Source organism: Cyprinodon variegatus, unplaced genomic scaffold (genome assembly GCF_000732505.1).
Source record: "Cyprinodon variegatus isolate N-32 unplaced genomic scaffold, C_variegatus-1.0 Scaffold104, whole genome shotgun sequence".
NCBI classification, from domain to species: domain Eukaryota; kingdom Metazoa; phylum Chordata; class Actinopteri; order Cyprinodontiformes; family Cyprinodontidae; genus Cyprinodon; species Cyprinodon variegatus.
In genome coordinates, this window is record NW_015150557.1 from 157,699 (window position 1) to 174,215 (window position 16,517).

The 16,517-nt window shown below is 37.8% G+C and overlaps 1 protein-coding gene across 8 annotated transcripts in view; it reads right to left on the minus strand.

Moving 5' to 3' along the window:
• Window positions 1-260: 260 nt before the first annotated feature.
• adgrb3 (adhesion G protein-coupled receptor B3) overlaps window positions 261-16,517 on the minus strand; it is a 147,167-nt gene continuing 130,910 nt past the window's right edge. For 5 of the 8 annotated variants that reach the window (XM_015374517.1, XM_015374513.1, XM_015374512.1 and 2 more), the window contains 12 exons: window positions 14,510-14,660; window positions 12,783-12,852; window positions 11,496-11,562; window positions 9,415-9,518; window positions 8,755-8,853; window positions 8,313-8,484; window positions 8,129-8,224; window positions 6,786-6,825; window positions 3,663-4,342; window positions 3,505-3,540; window positions 2,558-2,662; window positions 261-617 (listed from right to left, as the gene is read on the minus strand). In XM_015374517.1, the coding sequence (XP_015230003.1) occupies window positions 429-617; window positions 2,558-2,662; window positions 3,505-3,540; window positions 3,663-4,342; window positions 6,786-6,825; window positions 8,129-8,224; window positions 8,313-8,484; window positions 8,755-8,853; window positions 9,415-9,518; window positions 11,496-11,562; window positions 12,783-12,852; window positions 14,510-14,660 (1,809 nt within the window). In that variant the 3' untranslated portion in view covers window positions 261-428. The remainder of the gene's footprint in view (window positions 618-2,557; window positions 2,663-3,504; window positions 3,541-3,662; window positions 4,343-6,785; window positions 6,826-8,128; window positions 8,225-8,312; window positions 8,485-8,754; window positions 8,854-9,414; window positions 9,519-11,495; window positions 11,563-12,782; window positions 12,853-14,509; window positions 14,661-16,517) is intronic. The other 3 variants (XM_015374514.1, XM_015374516.1, XM_015374515.1) reach the window with 3 other exon arrangements.

The following is a 16,517-nucleotide window of genomic DNA, read 5'->3' on the forward strand; positions in this document are numbered from 1 at the left end:
CATAAATATATACATTGTGCTCCCAGGTCCAGTTTTAGGAAATCAAAACTAGACCCGATGAAGCTGGGACGACATGGCATGTCATTTGCTTTGTGAGGTTTCATTAAGAGAGTTTTTTTTTCAGCCAATTCCTCCACAGATAATTGGTAACACAGGATGGTAAATATTGTACACCAGGCTGCCCCACACTAAGTACACTAGTGAGAATACAAAAAGTAACACTGATGTTTTTATCCCTTTTTCTTTTTCTTTTTTTTCCTCTCTCACCGGTCCATATATTGTATTGGCACATTTTGTCCCTGCCACGCTCGTAAGTTCCAGATATGTTTGCCAAGGCTGTTAGAAAAGTCTGTTGCTTTAATCAGTGCAAAATACATCCCCTTCTCCTCCTTTCCAAGTTTGCATTTTTTCTCCACCTTCTTGACTCTTTACACTTCTGTCTGGAAGTCTCCTTCCTGGACATCTAAGGGTAAGTTGACACACTTCTCCCATTCTGCAGGCGTCATCTCCAGCGAGTCCTTGGTGTCAGAATCTAGTACATTCATAGTGGCGTAGTTCTGGTACTCACAGGCTGGATTGTAGCTCTCCCACGGGTTCTGTTTTGGCATTGCCTTGTCCTGCGAACACGGCCAACAGCAGGTCATGTTAGTAGCGTGACTTCCTTAGTAGGTTAAACAGCTACTTTTTATTCTAAACAGACTTTTTCAGTGAGGTCAGTACAATCAGGAGGGCATTTCATGAGCTTCTAGCATTGCTGATTAAAAATAATGAATTAATGCTGAGAGAAGCATCAAATAACAAAAAGAAAATGGTAGTGTATTAAATGGGAACATGCTTTCTAATAACATGGAGCAGATCTCTCCTTTCTTCAGCTCAGAAACTAGAGCACTGGATGTGCTGCATGTGTGAGCCATTTGTTCTTCTGAATGTGCTCTCATTGACAGTCCCAAAGACATTAGTGCAAATAAGGGAAAGAAGCTGCTCCCCATCAGGGAATATAAAATGAATACTAATGTTTGCTGCCAGCTCTGCAATAGAATCATTTAGGGGAAAAAAGTAAAATAGGGGAAGTAAGAAACTCGTTTTCGACAAAAAAAGGGTACTTGCACGGTAACTAGGCAACGGTTCTGCAGCTGCATGTACTGCAGAGGTGAGTGGAACTGGTGGTGCAATTCAAAGGCTAATATTTACAGTGCTGCAAAGTTTTGATACAGATACTTTTTCCCGTTTTTGTCACACCTGAATGACAGATAGCTCTCCAGGCCAGACTGACCCTATATGATATATAATATAGACATTTTCAGAGAAAGGGCAAGTTATAATGATATGTAATATATATTTTTTGAAGAGTAGGGGCTTGGGGGGCACCAGACGAGTGATGAGCGCTATGACGCACAAGATCTTCAGGCTGCATCCATAATCTCTTTAAAGTAATTAGGAGCTTTTGCATGTGTATGTGGGGGGTTAACATCAGAGCTGCACGGTGGAGCAGTGGGTGGTCTGGGGTCTTTTTGCATGGAGTTTGCATGATCTCCTTGTGCATGCGTGGGCTCTCTCTGGGTACTCCGGCTTCCTCCCACAGTCCAAAAACACGACTGTTATCCTATTCTTAGATCGAAGCCTTCCCTGTGGTTCACTTGTGTCTAAAAACCAAAAAAATACTATCTAAAAATCTAAAAATGTCTTAAAATAAGTGTATTTACTGTTCATTTGAGCAGGTAGAGAAGATGATCTGCCAATGGAATTAGTATTTTAACCCTTATTATAAGATCAATAGATATATATTGCATATAATGTTAGTTATGTCTTTTCTGTTGGCAAAGTGTCTAACTTACCTGGTTAATTCAAGAAAAATTGCACTTCTTTTAATAAGATAAAACTTAGATTTAAATTTTTTGCAATGCTAACAAAAAAAAAGGGGAATATTCTAACTTCGCAGCACTGCATCTAAGATATGTTTGAAAAAAGAATCCACCCAGTTCATCTGAGACAGATGGGTTTAGTGTGATGTCCCCATTGTCTACACATCCAGTCAGGAGTGGAGACAGATGGTGAGCCTTTTGGTTTGTGGCAAGGTCATGAGGTATTGCATAAATACCCTGACTTTTTAATGAAGTCGAGTTCTACCTCTCACATAGTTTCAGAGAGAGACTGGCCTTATTGGACTAATACATACATGCTGATATAATAAATAATCTGCCATGCATTAATGAATAAAAAAATGATGGATTTGCTAAGAAGATAAATATGCATGTAAATAAAAGTGCATTTATGGCCTTGCATTGGAATTGATGCACTCCACTGTAGCAAAATTGCCAAAGGTTCTCATTTTATTTTGATATTCTTGAGATTCGCCTAGAGAAGACAAAGTTTTGTTGCTTTCAAGAGGCAGCCCCTATAATGATTATTAAATGCAGAAAGGCAAACTTTTGCTACATAAAAACTCATTTGCACAATAATACATAAATGTATCCTGCACCAAATGCCTAAATAGATTATTTGGATGTTGAATCTTTAACTAGCTGACAGCCACCCCCCTGGGTTTCCTGTTACTCACCATGCTGCCCATATTTGGTATGTCTCGAAATCGGTCCAGGGTTTGAAATTTCTGATTCAGTTCCTGGAACAGCTCCATGTGTCTTTTCCTGGTGTGCATGACTTTCTGCAATGGCAAGGGTTTTTGCTTTGGTATTGACAGCCAATAATGGAAATGCATCTTCCTCTCCACCCCCTCCACCTCTGATCAATTTGTTAGTGTCATGGTAGTTTTCTTAGAGGCCAAGTCTTAGAAAAAAAATGCTTTCCTCTGCATATACAACAATGACTGTCAAAATAAAGGAAACACAGTGATAATTAAAGTTAAGTTTATGGGACACATGATGACTAAACATAGGTCATTTTTGCTATCATTTCTCATTTAGGGTTTTGTTGATGTAAAGGAGTCCTGGTGATCAAAATCTTGGCACAGCTCTTTCATTTAAAGTGTTTGTGTGCATCTAAGCTAAAACAAAATGCAACCAGAGCCAAAATAGCTGCCAGAAGCAACATGTTTCCCATGTTTTGACAGAGATTACAAAATATATATGCAGTAAAGCTTTGACAGTGCAAAAAGAAATATAAAAAATCTGCCAAAGGGGGGTTTGATTATGTACCTGCAAGCCAATATTCATTGCTGACCAATGATAAAATCAGATGTGAAATGTGCAAATGACTTTAAAAGCATACAGTTTGAAAATCAACATATAGCTAATGGATGAAGGAGATGGAGGAGGATAAAATGTTGATGAGAGCTACTGCCCTGTTTGTCAGCTGACAGCCTTGCTTTTACCTTAACTACACAGAAAGTCTATAAATCCTGATGAGTCAAGGCTGTACTACTCCAATAAGCTAAAGAGGCACAACGGACACTAGTAAATCAAATGACTAACACAACAGCAAAAACAGCCTTTTATGCATAAATAGCTGAGCACAACTTCAGAATAAATCTTTTTTTTTCTTACATACCTCAAAGTCCAGATCAGAATATCTTGACTTTCTTCTCTGTCAGGACAAAAAAAAAGGGATTCAACTCATTAAATCATCTCCATATTTTACCAAAAAGATCAATACTTGACAAGTTGACACTCTGTTCTCTTTATGCTTAATCTAGTGAAAGTATATACCTCCAGGGAGCTCATTGATATTGTTGAGCCAGTGTCACTCCGAGAAAGGCCCCCGCTTTCCTCCATCTCTGCAAGGAAGTTCTTAACAGCTGTGCGAGGTTCAAAGGGCAGGGTTTGCATCTGCTCTGGAGCACTAGGATACTGGTGCTCCAGGTTCACATTCATGTGGTCCATGCCTGACGGGTTGATATTGAAGTCAGGACTTATCTTGTAATGCTTTAGCCTCTCATGGGGAAGCGTATCCATCCCAGCACTCATCTTGGGCTCCTCCTTAATGAGAGTAGGCAGTGTGGCTGACCCAGACACTGCACCTGCAGAGGCACGAGGCATCACTATGTAGTCCGTCTCCATCATTTGACCCTGAACCGGATGACCCTCCATGTCGTGACCGCCCATGTCGTGGTCACTCTGGCGCATGCCGTCATCTGTGCAAAGGTACACTGTACGCCTCATGTCCGCATTGCTCTCAGACATGCATTGGTCTTTCAGCTCCCCCATCCCTACTGGGATGTGCAGAGCTGAAGGCTGCTGGATTATCACTTTGGAGATGATGTTGCCTGGCAACGTGGAGTAGTTGAGGCCCTCAGGCACTTTCTCATCCTCCTCATCATTGAGGGAAATGCGGGAGAGGGTACCTGTTATGGTGGCTGCACGACACGAGCCCATATCCTTGTGGAGTGCTGGAGGGCAGAGCAATACAGGTATTAGTTAGTCTTCTTAATGAAAGGACCTTTAATGTTTTAAACATTGTAAAATGAGAACAAAGAACAAGACCATTTAAACACATTCAAACAATCCTCAAGGGAGGTTGTTCTGTTGAGTGGAAACTGTAATCATAGAATGAGTAACTGTGAAAATACTCAGAGTGTGACATAACACTAAATACAAAAGAATGCAACAGCAAACAGAGAAGTCTCAAGAGACTTCTGCTGTAAAAAAAAAGAAAGTACGGTTTTAATCTCTCCCAGAAATCCCCTTATCTGCAAAAAGGTAACTTAGTGATTGGAGATGAATGCTATAAATTATTTTCCTGCAAACACACCTATGATATATGACAGACAGACAGACAGACAGACAGACAGACAGACAGCCCAACCAATAGATATATGTTAGTTTTAAGACTTTTATATAAACAACTAAAAGTGTAACAGCCTTTTATTCAGCCCCGGTAAATCAATATAACACAAGATTTTACTCCAAATGCCACAGCAACTCTTTTGTGTTTGTATATCAGCTTATAGAATGTGGCCTTAGTCTATTTTTTCATTTGGAAAAGCTCAGCTTAGTCCAAATCAATGGAAAGCATATCTGAACATCAATTGTAAAATCTTGCAATAGATTTACTTTTGGACTTAGGCCTGAACTTTAGCTGGGCCATTCTAACATGAATACGTTTTGATCTAAATCAGGTGATTACGAATTTGGCTGGGTCAGCAGGGTCAGTCTGCAGAAAAGTGCACCTGTGTCCCAATCTCAAATCTTCAGCAGCTTGTAAAGGTTTTACTCCTAAAACTCTGACCAGCTTTTCTTGTCCCTTCTAAAGAAATACATCCACCCAATGGGATGCTGCCATGACCATATTTCATTGTGGGTATATTACATTTAGTACACTGAAGTGTTAAATTTCATCCTCACAAAACATTCTGAATGTAAGTCTAACAAAGATTTTACGCAAACTATTTATTTTACCATTAAATGTAAATTATGATTAATAATAATAAGACAATGTTCTTTTACTAGAGTTGAGGGTTTCTGTAGCTCCTTGCTCGGATGAATCTTCTCCAAGTCTACAGCCATGTCTTGGTGGATTTGCAGTTGTGCCAACCCCCCCATCTATTTTTAGCTAATGGATTGAACAGTGGGTGGCATGTTGGTGTAATTTGTATCACTGTTGCCTTGCAGCAACAAGGTCCTGCATTCAAATCCTATTCTAGGATATTTCTGCACATAGTTTGCATGTTCTCCCCATGCATGTGTCCAAAAAATATTACTCTCAAGTTAACTGTTTACTCTAAATTGCTCTTAGGTTTATGTGTATGGTTATGTGTCTCTATGCTGCATGTCTAAGGTGTAGCATGCCTTTTGCCCATATATTTCAGTAGATAGACGAACCTGATGAACAAGCGTGAAAGACAGATAGATTGATATTCCAAAGCTTAGGTTTTAACATATCCTTGCTATACATTTCTCTGCAAACTTAGCTCTGAGCTGTCTGCTGTGTTCCTTGTCTTTCATGATGTTTATTAACTAATGTACTCTAGCAAACCTCTTAAACTTTGCATAACAAAGAAAAACTTTTGAAAGGAGTTGACTAGAGTGGATATGCCTAGATTTATGAGACCAACGAATGCTGAACACCTATAGATGTTTATGTCTGTCACATTAAATCCAAATGCATGTATTGAGAAAATCTGAAAATCCAAGGGGCACTAATTCATTCAGCCTTCCATAACCATTCAAGTAACACATTTTATTCTGAAAGATACAATTGTTATCTCTATATATAAAACGATAGAGATACATCCTGCAGACTGAGTGACTTATCTGTACAATTGACTTCTTTTTGACATATTTCCTTTGGTCTCAGATTTAGTCATGATTTATAAATGACACCTGTCAGATCAGCCCTTTGCTACCAGGTACGTTGCTTCCACTTTAGCTTGCAAGACGGCATGGTGTAATCAAAGCAGACAGCTTCTTTAGTTTCTGTGTCTCTCTGGGCTTTGAATAATGGTCAGTTTAGTAATTCATTTAAGATCCATTTTGGATGTGCCCTTCAAAGGTTTAGAGGAGGCTGCAGACAGACAAAGCTTTAGTCCAGTGAAAGCTGCTATTCCTGCTAATGTTATGTTATTTTCAACAGTTATATCATGTATCCCTTTTCTATGACATACAAATGAAATGACATCAATAATCTCCAAAATTATAGAAGTACTGAAAAAATGTGCAGCTCTTTCTCTGATGTTTTTATCTCATGTATTCAGAACTGTGAACAGTTGCTGTTGGGTATGTTGTTTTTTTGTTTTTTAATCAGAGTTACTTTATGTTATTTTTTATACTGTTTATATCTTTTTTAACTGGAGTAAGGGAAATTGTGTTATTAGGAAACCATATGTTCCATACCTGATCGGCAGGCGATGTCCACATCTTTCTCAAAGTCTGTCTGTAGAAACAGGAAAGTTTTTTGTATATTTATGCAAAGAATTTGGAAAAAAAACTGTGACATTAAAATGTTGGCTCATTATCAAAGCACATTACAGAAAAATCAAAAACGAAAACTGCTCCCAATATAAAAATTAAATTAAAGCATTCATTAAATAAATTGAATCGTGTTCAGTTAAACTTTTCCTCCTTTTAAAATAACATTTGAGCCTTTGTGGTACAGTAAAAGCTGATAGCCTGCTGTTTTTTTCTGTAAAACATTTTTCTTTTCTTTTCAGGAGAATATTACTAAAAACTGACCCTGAGAAACCAATAAGATCTGTGTTATTATTGTTTTCTTTATCTTTTTTTTAATCATAAACCCAAAAATGAAAATTTTTAGGACCCTTAGCTGAACACAAAAATGTTTCCATAGATAGGCAGTATGTAAATGCAATGCACACAGGATTTTGAATTGTTTATATAGGCTAAAAATGACCTGGTTGGCAGGACAAGGTCGAGATAGTCATGCTCTCTTTTTTCATGTTACAGATAAAACTACTAAACAAACTAATAAAACTAGAGGGTTTTTTTTTTTTCATTTTGGTGCGGTAAATCAATATAGATGTTGTTTCAAATGGGGGATAAAAAAACATGTAGCTTTTCTGCTATATATCAACAAAAATAGGAAAGACAACAAATGCTGCTAAGGCAGCTGCAAATATTTCACGCTTACTGTTACCAAACTGGATGTACACTGCCTCTACACCACTCTGCTAATGTGAAAACTGTTCCACAGCGGGATATGAGAATCCTAATGGCAGATCATTGCTTTGAGTCGCCAGTGGCAGGACTGAACAACATGAAAATTCTGGTGTCCTATTTCAAAGGCCAGGCAGGTAGCAGACCCCTGTTATTACATGAAAAGAAAACAGAGCTTTTCTACAGAAAGGAACCTTAAATAAAAAAAATAGGAACAATTGGGACTTGGGGTCTTTAAAAAGAAAAAAAACTAACACCTTTTAATCAGATGTTCAGAGATTTTATGTTGTATGGTACTTTGGGTTGTAAAAAGGTTGGTTTAGTTAAATCTAAGGGAAATAATACTCTGTGTCAAGTTAAAACTCAAAGAAATTACCACAATAATACAATAGAAGTACAAAACTAAAGTAGGCTAAACGAAGATTTGTAAAGAGCGTAAGGAACAGTTTATGAGTTTTCTTAAAAAAAACAAAAAAAACAAAAAAACAAGGGAATCGTTTGTCTGGCTCAAATATCTAATTTCTAGTTTCTAATGAGAGAGGTAACAGGGTGACTATGCCTACCATTATCTGAGCATGCCCATTAGGGAAGGTTCCTGTTGCATCACCACTGATTGGATCTTGACAGTTTCTAAGCCGACATCTAAAAGCATCTTGGACCTACAGTAAACACAAGAGGAATTTCAGTTTGTATTAAATGTTATAAATAGTTTCATGAGGTAAGGGGGGGGTTGAAAGGGGGCTCTACCTCTCTCCGCAAGATACAGTGCACCATGACAATGACAAAACCCTGCAAGGAGTCAAATACGGCAAATAGGATCTGGAAAAGGATAGAGCGCTTGTCCGTCATGGCGAGCACGGCAGACATCCAGGTCAAAGCCAGCAGAGGTAGGACGACACAGGAGCTCCACAACGATGCCCTGGAAGAAGAGAGAAAGGATTTTGTGCCAGAGACAAACTAGATAAGGTCTGGAGAGTTGAGTTAAATCTCCATGACGACCTCTTTCCTCCAGAATGATGGCGAGGCTTTGCTCGGCATACTGATGTTTATGTAAGCTCATTTCAAAAGCCCTTCCACACTAGTTCTGATGTACCATGGATGCATTTGGAAACTGAATTTACCCTACAGTGGATACCCTGTACATAAAGAAACTCCTGCAGCATTGTTTTATTGATTCACAGGCACTTACATCGCATTGCTAGCTGTTGTTGCTGATAAAGCAGTTGTTGATACAACACCGCATTTGGCACACTTGAGAGTTAATCCTGTATGCGGCTCACTCATCTGTCTGTGGGACACAAGAGACATTGGGACAACATCATGACAAACAATGCCAACATCCACCTGACTGCACATTTCCTCCATCATGCTAACAACAGGGACTATGACAAAGTGGTTGTTAATATCGTTTTCATTTTTATCCTGGACTCATTCTGACAAAGATATAAAACTAAATTTTCCTCCCAAGAGAGAGCTAACCTCCTTATGCCTCTGTTTCTTAACATTTTTTTTTTTTTTTACATAAAAAGTAGGTGCAGATTTGCATGTGTACATGAAATATATCCACGCATACTGAATGCAGTCATATTAAAAATAGAAAACATATAATCATTTATTTAGGCCTTTATTCCTGAAAATTGAGATGACTTTCTGATTAAATACAATAAAATATCAGATTAATAAAAATTTATTAAATGGAAATTATATTTAAACCTGCATGAAGGTTGCTATTTTCAACTAGTTATTTTAATCTGGCAATCCTCATATTAACACATGTTTATTTTTTTAATATGACTGCACTTTGCAAAATAATCATATTGAAAAATGAAGAAGAAAATCAGGTACTAACAAGGATGTGCTGTCATACCCTGCACGATGCTTCAGCTTCTTGTCCAGGATTCCATCTCTGGACACTAACTTATTAAACACCAATATACCAATCACCATGTTGACCTGTTGACAGAGGGGGTAGCAGAAAATTCAGATAAAAAAAAATATCCCACTCTAAAAGATCTCCCTGTCATTTTGAGCAAATGACACCCACAAACACCCATGTATTTCGGTCAAATTTTACTGATAAGATAAACACAAAGCAGAACATAGTTTTGAAAGAAAATCTAAATTAGACATAAATATGTAATCATCTTTCTAAGAATTTGCCTTAAAATTTGCATCATTTAAATTTGGTCATTCAACTTGAGGTGATTCCAGCTTTCCTGTGAAGGCCTTTGCTATTGAATGCATCACCAAGAAGACAGAAAAAAAAACAATGCTAAAGATGTGGAGAGGGCTCAGCAGGGTAATGTATTCCAAGTATTGGGAAAAAAAAAATCATGCATCAATTTTAGATCATCATTTGAAAATTAAAATAGTATGTCATGACCTCAGTCAATCATTGTAAACTGAAAGGTCAGGCAAAGATATTCATAAAGGCAGAAATGAAACCCATGGATACTCTAGAGCAACTGAAGATGCTGAAGTGGGAAGTTTTTGCCACCCTAAGGTGTGGCAAAAAGATCATTTTGTTGAAAGAAATTCAAAGTCATGAGTAACCTTTTGCCAGAACCCTTATAGAGTGTATGCTAGGCGCTGTAGTCAGAATCCGTTTAGCCTGTGTGTAAATTAACACAGGTGGTTAGAAACTTAAGATGGTGCATCAATATGAACACATCAGGTTATAGGATAGGAAAATGGACTCAACAAACTTAAGGCAAATAAATATTACGCCTTGTAGCAAGACAGCTGCCCGAAACCTACAAAGGTGAAACTGATTATTTAGATCAAAGCACATTTAGATGTTAGCATGACCCAAACAAAGTTCAGACCTGAACTGAACTGAGAGTCTTTGATAAAACTTGAAAACATTTTATGGCTGGACTTCAGCTAGTTTGCAGACAATAAACCCGAAATAGTTCTAACACTAAACCGAAATCTTCATTGAAAAGGGATTCGAAAAATCTTTGAACCAGGGAGGTAAAACCAACTGTGCTTTACTTTTCTTTTTCTTTTCTTTTTTTTATTTGCAATACCTTTGAATGCTGAGTAAAATGTTACCTCACCTTCACAATGATGCTCTGCTTTGTGGTAATCTAAAAATACACTGCTTATGGTTGGAACATGAAAAAATCTGAAAAAAGGTATGAATACGTTTTCATTCTTCTAAAAGGCAATATGTTCCGACATATTAACAGAGATGCCAATTATTTTAAATATTTAACAATAAAATAAAGTCAGTATGAATTATTAGGAATATTGGATTTGGCTGCTGGAAGAAGAAATGGAATTAAATTATCAGTACTGCTATAACTTGATAACTGTATGGCATGATATTCTCACTACAGATGGTCAAACGGGAGCTTGTGTCCTTCTAACGTTCATCACAAAGAAAAGTACAGCCAAACAAAAACTTCAGGGATTTTTTTTTTTACTTGTAACTAGAATGATTTAGTTATTTTCATATTCCGTAAAAGAATGGAGAGCCGACGGTGAAAAATGGCATTACGAATCTGCTGTCTTGGTGATTTAGCAATCTGGATAATGACCAGACTTCTGGGAATTTCCTAATTACCAGTCTGCAAATATAGAGCAATTACATTTCCATCCTATATAATATGCTGGGCAAATCTAAATCATAAATACTTAATAATTCTCATAGTTACATGAAAGACTATTATGTGATAAATACAAATGGATTATTTGAGCCTGATGGGATGCTTATTACTTAAACTTTGAAAAAAAAAACATACTGTAGCTAAAAAGCATCATATTAAATCTTGATTTAATATGATGCATCATTGCAAACGATAATGCTTTTCATTGCTAATTAAATTATTCATGAAGTATTACATTTTTTTCTTACATTTTAGATACACTGTATCGTATAAAAGAGAAGTGTGGGATAAAAAGTAGACATCGGTAACCAAGACATACCAAAACAACAGCTGCTGCAGGTCCAACGAAGGCATACAGGAGCCCACCCTCTAAGGAGAGCCAACAGCTGTGGGGGAAAGAAGGAAAAAAACAATTAACTCCCACAACAGCATTAACTTCTACGTTAATGGTGCACAAACACACTATTGTTATTTTGCCCAATTGTCAGAGGAGAGGTGCCATATGCTGTTACTCCACACCCAAAGTTTCACAGAGCAATAAAATGCTAAGGAGATTTTAAGCAGTGCTTATGCGTTTGGTTTCCAGCAGAGTGGCAGCTCACATGAAATTGGGGTCTTGCTGTGCTATTTTGAAATTTGATGAAGTTAATGGGGTTTAGTTTATGGCTTTATTTAGAATAAGAAAGCAAATGTAGAAGAATTTGATCATTATTCTTAAAGGGGCATTGCCATGTTATATGTCAATACAAAAAAGTCCAAAAACGTGTTTTGATAGTTCTTTGTGAGCCTAAATAGAATTTCAACACTAGTTGCAATGAGCAGACATAAACAGATATGTGCACTATCTGCTGGTAGTACTGTGGAGCTACCAAAAAAGCTAGATGGTGAAAACTGATGCTGCTAATTAATAGAGCTGACCTGCAGAAAGGCAATGTTTTTTTGTGGTCGAAGATCACCCAATATAGATTTATATAATAAGCTAACCTACAGCATCACTAAGATCTAGTGAGTCCTTTCCAGAGCCTCATATCACAATATTGAGGAAAATGAAATATCCTGTTCGTACCAAATGCAAACAGATACAAAGCATCAAAGTAGGACAGTTCAATAAAAAAAAAAAAGTAATTGGATAAGACATATGACTATGTATGTGGTGGGGAAGTAGCATTTTCCCAGTTTGAATTATTGATGAGCCCTCCACTCCTAAAACTCCACTCCTTGCTCTATTCATTTAACTCAATTAATCAATCTTTGTTCATAATGTTCATAATATTGTTTGTACAGTAGAGACTAAGAATAGCATTGCTATGAGTAGTATCAGTATTAATAAGGATGTCTACTCATACATCTGCAGTGACATCTGAATGCTACAGCTTTAGCTTAAGCTTCAGTCAAACTGAGCAGGAACAAAACGTAACACTCAGACATAACAAATAAACACAGTCTATACAGGCAAACCTTTATGTATGTGTTGGAGTGAGCTACTGCCATATGAACTAAAAGAATATTATATAACATGACTAAGCCCCTTTGAGTATTTCCATGAACCCAGGGTGTTGGTGTGCAGAATTTTAAAGAAACATGGAAATAAAAAACAAAAACTTACTATAAGGGCGTCCCGTAGCCCTTTGTTTTAGTGAATCCCATTGAAATTGCGACAACTAAAGCTGGTAACCCTTTAAAAGACAAAACATTTAATAGTTACTTAAGCAGTTAAGGTCACAACAACCAATAAACTCTGAAAAAAGAACAAAGTCTATGTACCTTCTATTCATTAAACAAAGTTTAGCTAAAGTAATTCCTTCAGAGACCACAGCCTGAGGCTATGCAGACATCTGAGAGTATGTGATCAGCTATACTGCATATTTCATCATTTAACTTGTGTAGTAAAAAGTTCCATTCAGAGGGGATGAAAAAATAGCTGCATGGTGCTTTAATAAAATGGCAGCAGAGCATTGCAAACAGGAAGCCATGTACAGTAGCTATATTTCATCACTGTATTGTGAATCGCCCCCCACACACACACAAAAGCACACACACACAGTAGGAATAGAGCTTTTTTGCTATGTGGCTCCTCATTATAGATCAGTGTAATTGATTCAGTCTTCACTATTGTGTGCTCTGAATATTAAAGCGTTTCCTCCCTGAGTGGCGCGGGCAGGTGCTATTGATGTAATCAGTTTCCTGGAGGCACGAGCCAAAGACCCCGAGGCCATCCTGTGCCTCTCTGCAGTGCTGAAGAGGTAAAGTGTGCTGAGTGCTCACAAGCACACTATAAATCAAAAGGTAGCAACAGCTCGGTGCGGGTTGCTGTACTGAAGCCGGCTGAATTAAGATTCCAACGTAAATCTTTGGGCAGCATGTTGCTTCATAGATCAGCTGTGTTCATATCAGGTTCACCTGGTTTATTTCATTCAAAAATATGTTTTACTTTCTAGAAACTGTATTTGCATGCATTCATTTTGTTCATGTTTTCTCAATTTTTACTTGCATATGAGTTGTTTATTGACAAAATGACTGCTATGGTTTTAAACAAGAGAAATGCAAGTTATAGTGGAACAGCCTTTGTCCACGTTTTCCAGCAAGCAGTGGCACTGCAATGACTAAGAGAGCCTTGTTTGTTGCTAGGTAACAAGAAGAATGAGAGTGGGCTCTTCATAATCAGATTGATTTTTTTTCTTTTAAGTAGAGATTTCTCTTAGTCTGAAAGAAGCAGCTAATCGGACAGAGGATTCAGACTGACATTGATCACATGAAGGAGAAATCTTGCATTTTGATGCAGAGGATTTGGAATTATTAATACATGTATGTGTGTGCTGGTATTTTGCATATCATTATTTTATTATTTTCTGCCATATACATATTGTCCTTTTTGAACAACTGCATTTATTTTATCAAATGTAAATCATAAATAAGAAAATTTACCCCATACTTAATCCTGCTTTAACATTCGCTTTTTATAACTTTTATATGTTTCAACCCCAAACTTTATTTTGCTCCAATATACTGCAACTTATTGGTTACACAACAAATATTTTACAAGAAATAAAGGTAGAAGAAAACGGCTATATATCCCCTCCCAAACACGTTACACTCTCTGCCCAAGGCCGGTCTATTTATCCAGTCCTCAGAGAGCTTGACTGATGCACAAAAGAATCTCAACAAAGAGGCTGACAGAATGAAGATCCAACCACCCTATAGAAACGACGAGAGCAGCAAACTGAAAAGATGTACAGTTTGCTGTGTAAAGACACCTTGCCGAGAGCTACTTTGAGAAAATGGCAGCTGCGAAAAGTGACGGGAGCAGTTTGCTGAATCGAGCCACTCACTCACCCCAGCCAAGACACAGGAAACGCTTCCGGATGAGCCTGGTGCGAACCTTCCCTGTCACTGCCATGTATGACTGCCAGGCTTCTGTGAGGACCCAGCAGAAGGATGCCAGAAAGAAGAAGTGCAGGAAGGCAGTTGTCATGATGCACACACCCTGTTGATCGAAGAGGAAAAAAAGAGTCAGATTTGTTTTTTTTATGATTGTGGAATACCCCTAATTGCTTTCATATATGCAATATTCTATAATGCAACTCAGACATTGCTGAAACTTTAAAAGTTGATACCTTCCTCAAATATACACGTAAACCAAGACATTCCTTCCAAATAGATGGCACAAATATACTATATGGCACAATGATATTCCTTCCCCTCATGGATGAGGATTTATAGCCGTGGTAAATTTGGTATAGTGATGTCATTTGACTACAGAGTATGTTCAGGTTTTGGATGGCATATTCAAAGCTTGCTACACTTGTACAAGTAAAATCTGTTGGGTTAGGGTTAGACAAGACAATTATTCTTATTGCCACAATGCCAGACAGACTGTAAAAAAAAATAAAAATAATTACGCTTGGTTGGGTCATCTTTTTTCATCTTTGGTTTTACTTTTAGCAATACCCCAGAGACTGTGGGATGTAAATCATGCAGTTTCCTGGTCAAAACAACATGGTGATACCATGGAAATTAAGTATGGCTACTGTTGGCAGTGTGCACAGTTGCCAAGTACTGCTAGAAAATGAAGTCAAGGTTATCAGCAAGCATTTCTGCAGAAGAGAGAATGGCATGCTCCTATATTTATTGGTGGACAGCTGTGCTGACTTTGGACTAAAGAAATCATGGTGTGCCAACACCAGTTACTGGCATGACCCCACGTAGTACCACAGGCTCTGGAAACATCCCTCTGGATCCAAAGCAACTTAGAATCTCTGCCCTTCCTCCTTATCTCCACCCTCTGGGGCCCAGCCTTTCAAATGTAACCCAAAATCTATTTTCATCTAAAAAAGAGGACTATGCGCACAGGAGCAAAAGTCCTTTTTGCCTCCAGACCCAGGCAAGACAACATTGGCATTGTTTCTGCTTAGGAAGTGTCCGCACATAAAGAATACAACATATCTTTCCTATGGCCTGGTTATGACCTCAGATGCAGACTATACTTGTGACTCTCCTTAAGCTCTAAAACTGGCTTTAAAACCATCTCAAGAATGTTTCTCTCTTGTATTTCTCTGTTATTTGTTTTTACCATTTATTTGTGGGTTCGTAGGTTCATCCATATTTCCATCCAAAATGTCTGTTAATGGACAGCTGTCAAGTGGGCAACATTCCTTTATATTATGCTGGCCTCAAAATACAATCTTTGAATTGAAAAGCCTTTTCATTACTCTCAAGAGATTCTCTCAGAATCTGAGCACTAGTGAGGCAATGGAGGCCGTTTTACTCAAATCCCAACAAGACCAGCTGGCATAAGGAATAGCATAGCATTCTTTTGCACTAACCCTCATTAGTATGCTAAGGATTCCACCTGGAGGCATGTGAGCCAAGGTCAAGTATTTCACACTGACATGAGGTGGGGCTACAACAATGCTATAAAGAAAAAGAGCGTGTGCTTTAAGTGAAAGATCCATTACTAGACAATATAGCAAGGCTGTCTATGAGTGAGTAGGACCAAAATGTGTATATAAACTTGTAAAGAACATTGGGTAGGATTAATGACTAAGCAAAAAACTTACAAAGCAATAAAGATGGAGAAAGGGGAGGAACCAATAATGAAAGAAGAAAACCAGAGAGGTGGAATGCAGAGGAAAGCGTTGGGGATTGATAATGGAGGCAGGTGTGCTTTACAGTGAACAGCTGTGAACAAGCAAAACAAGGACACCAAGGGAAGGTAAACACTTTAACAGAGAAGGACATTATCTATAGAGGAAGAACCATTTTACTTCTCATTTTTCAGTAAAACTGGAGTATAAAAAAAGAAAAGGAATACTTTTTTGTTTATGCTTTATGAAAAAAATAC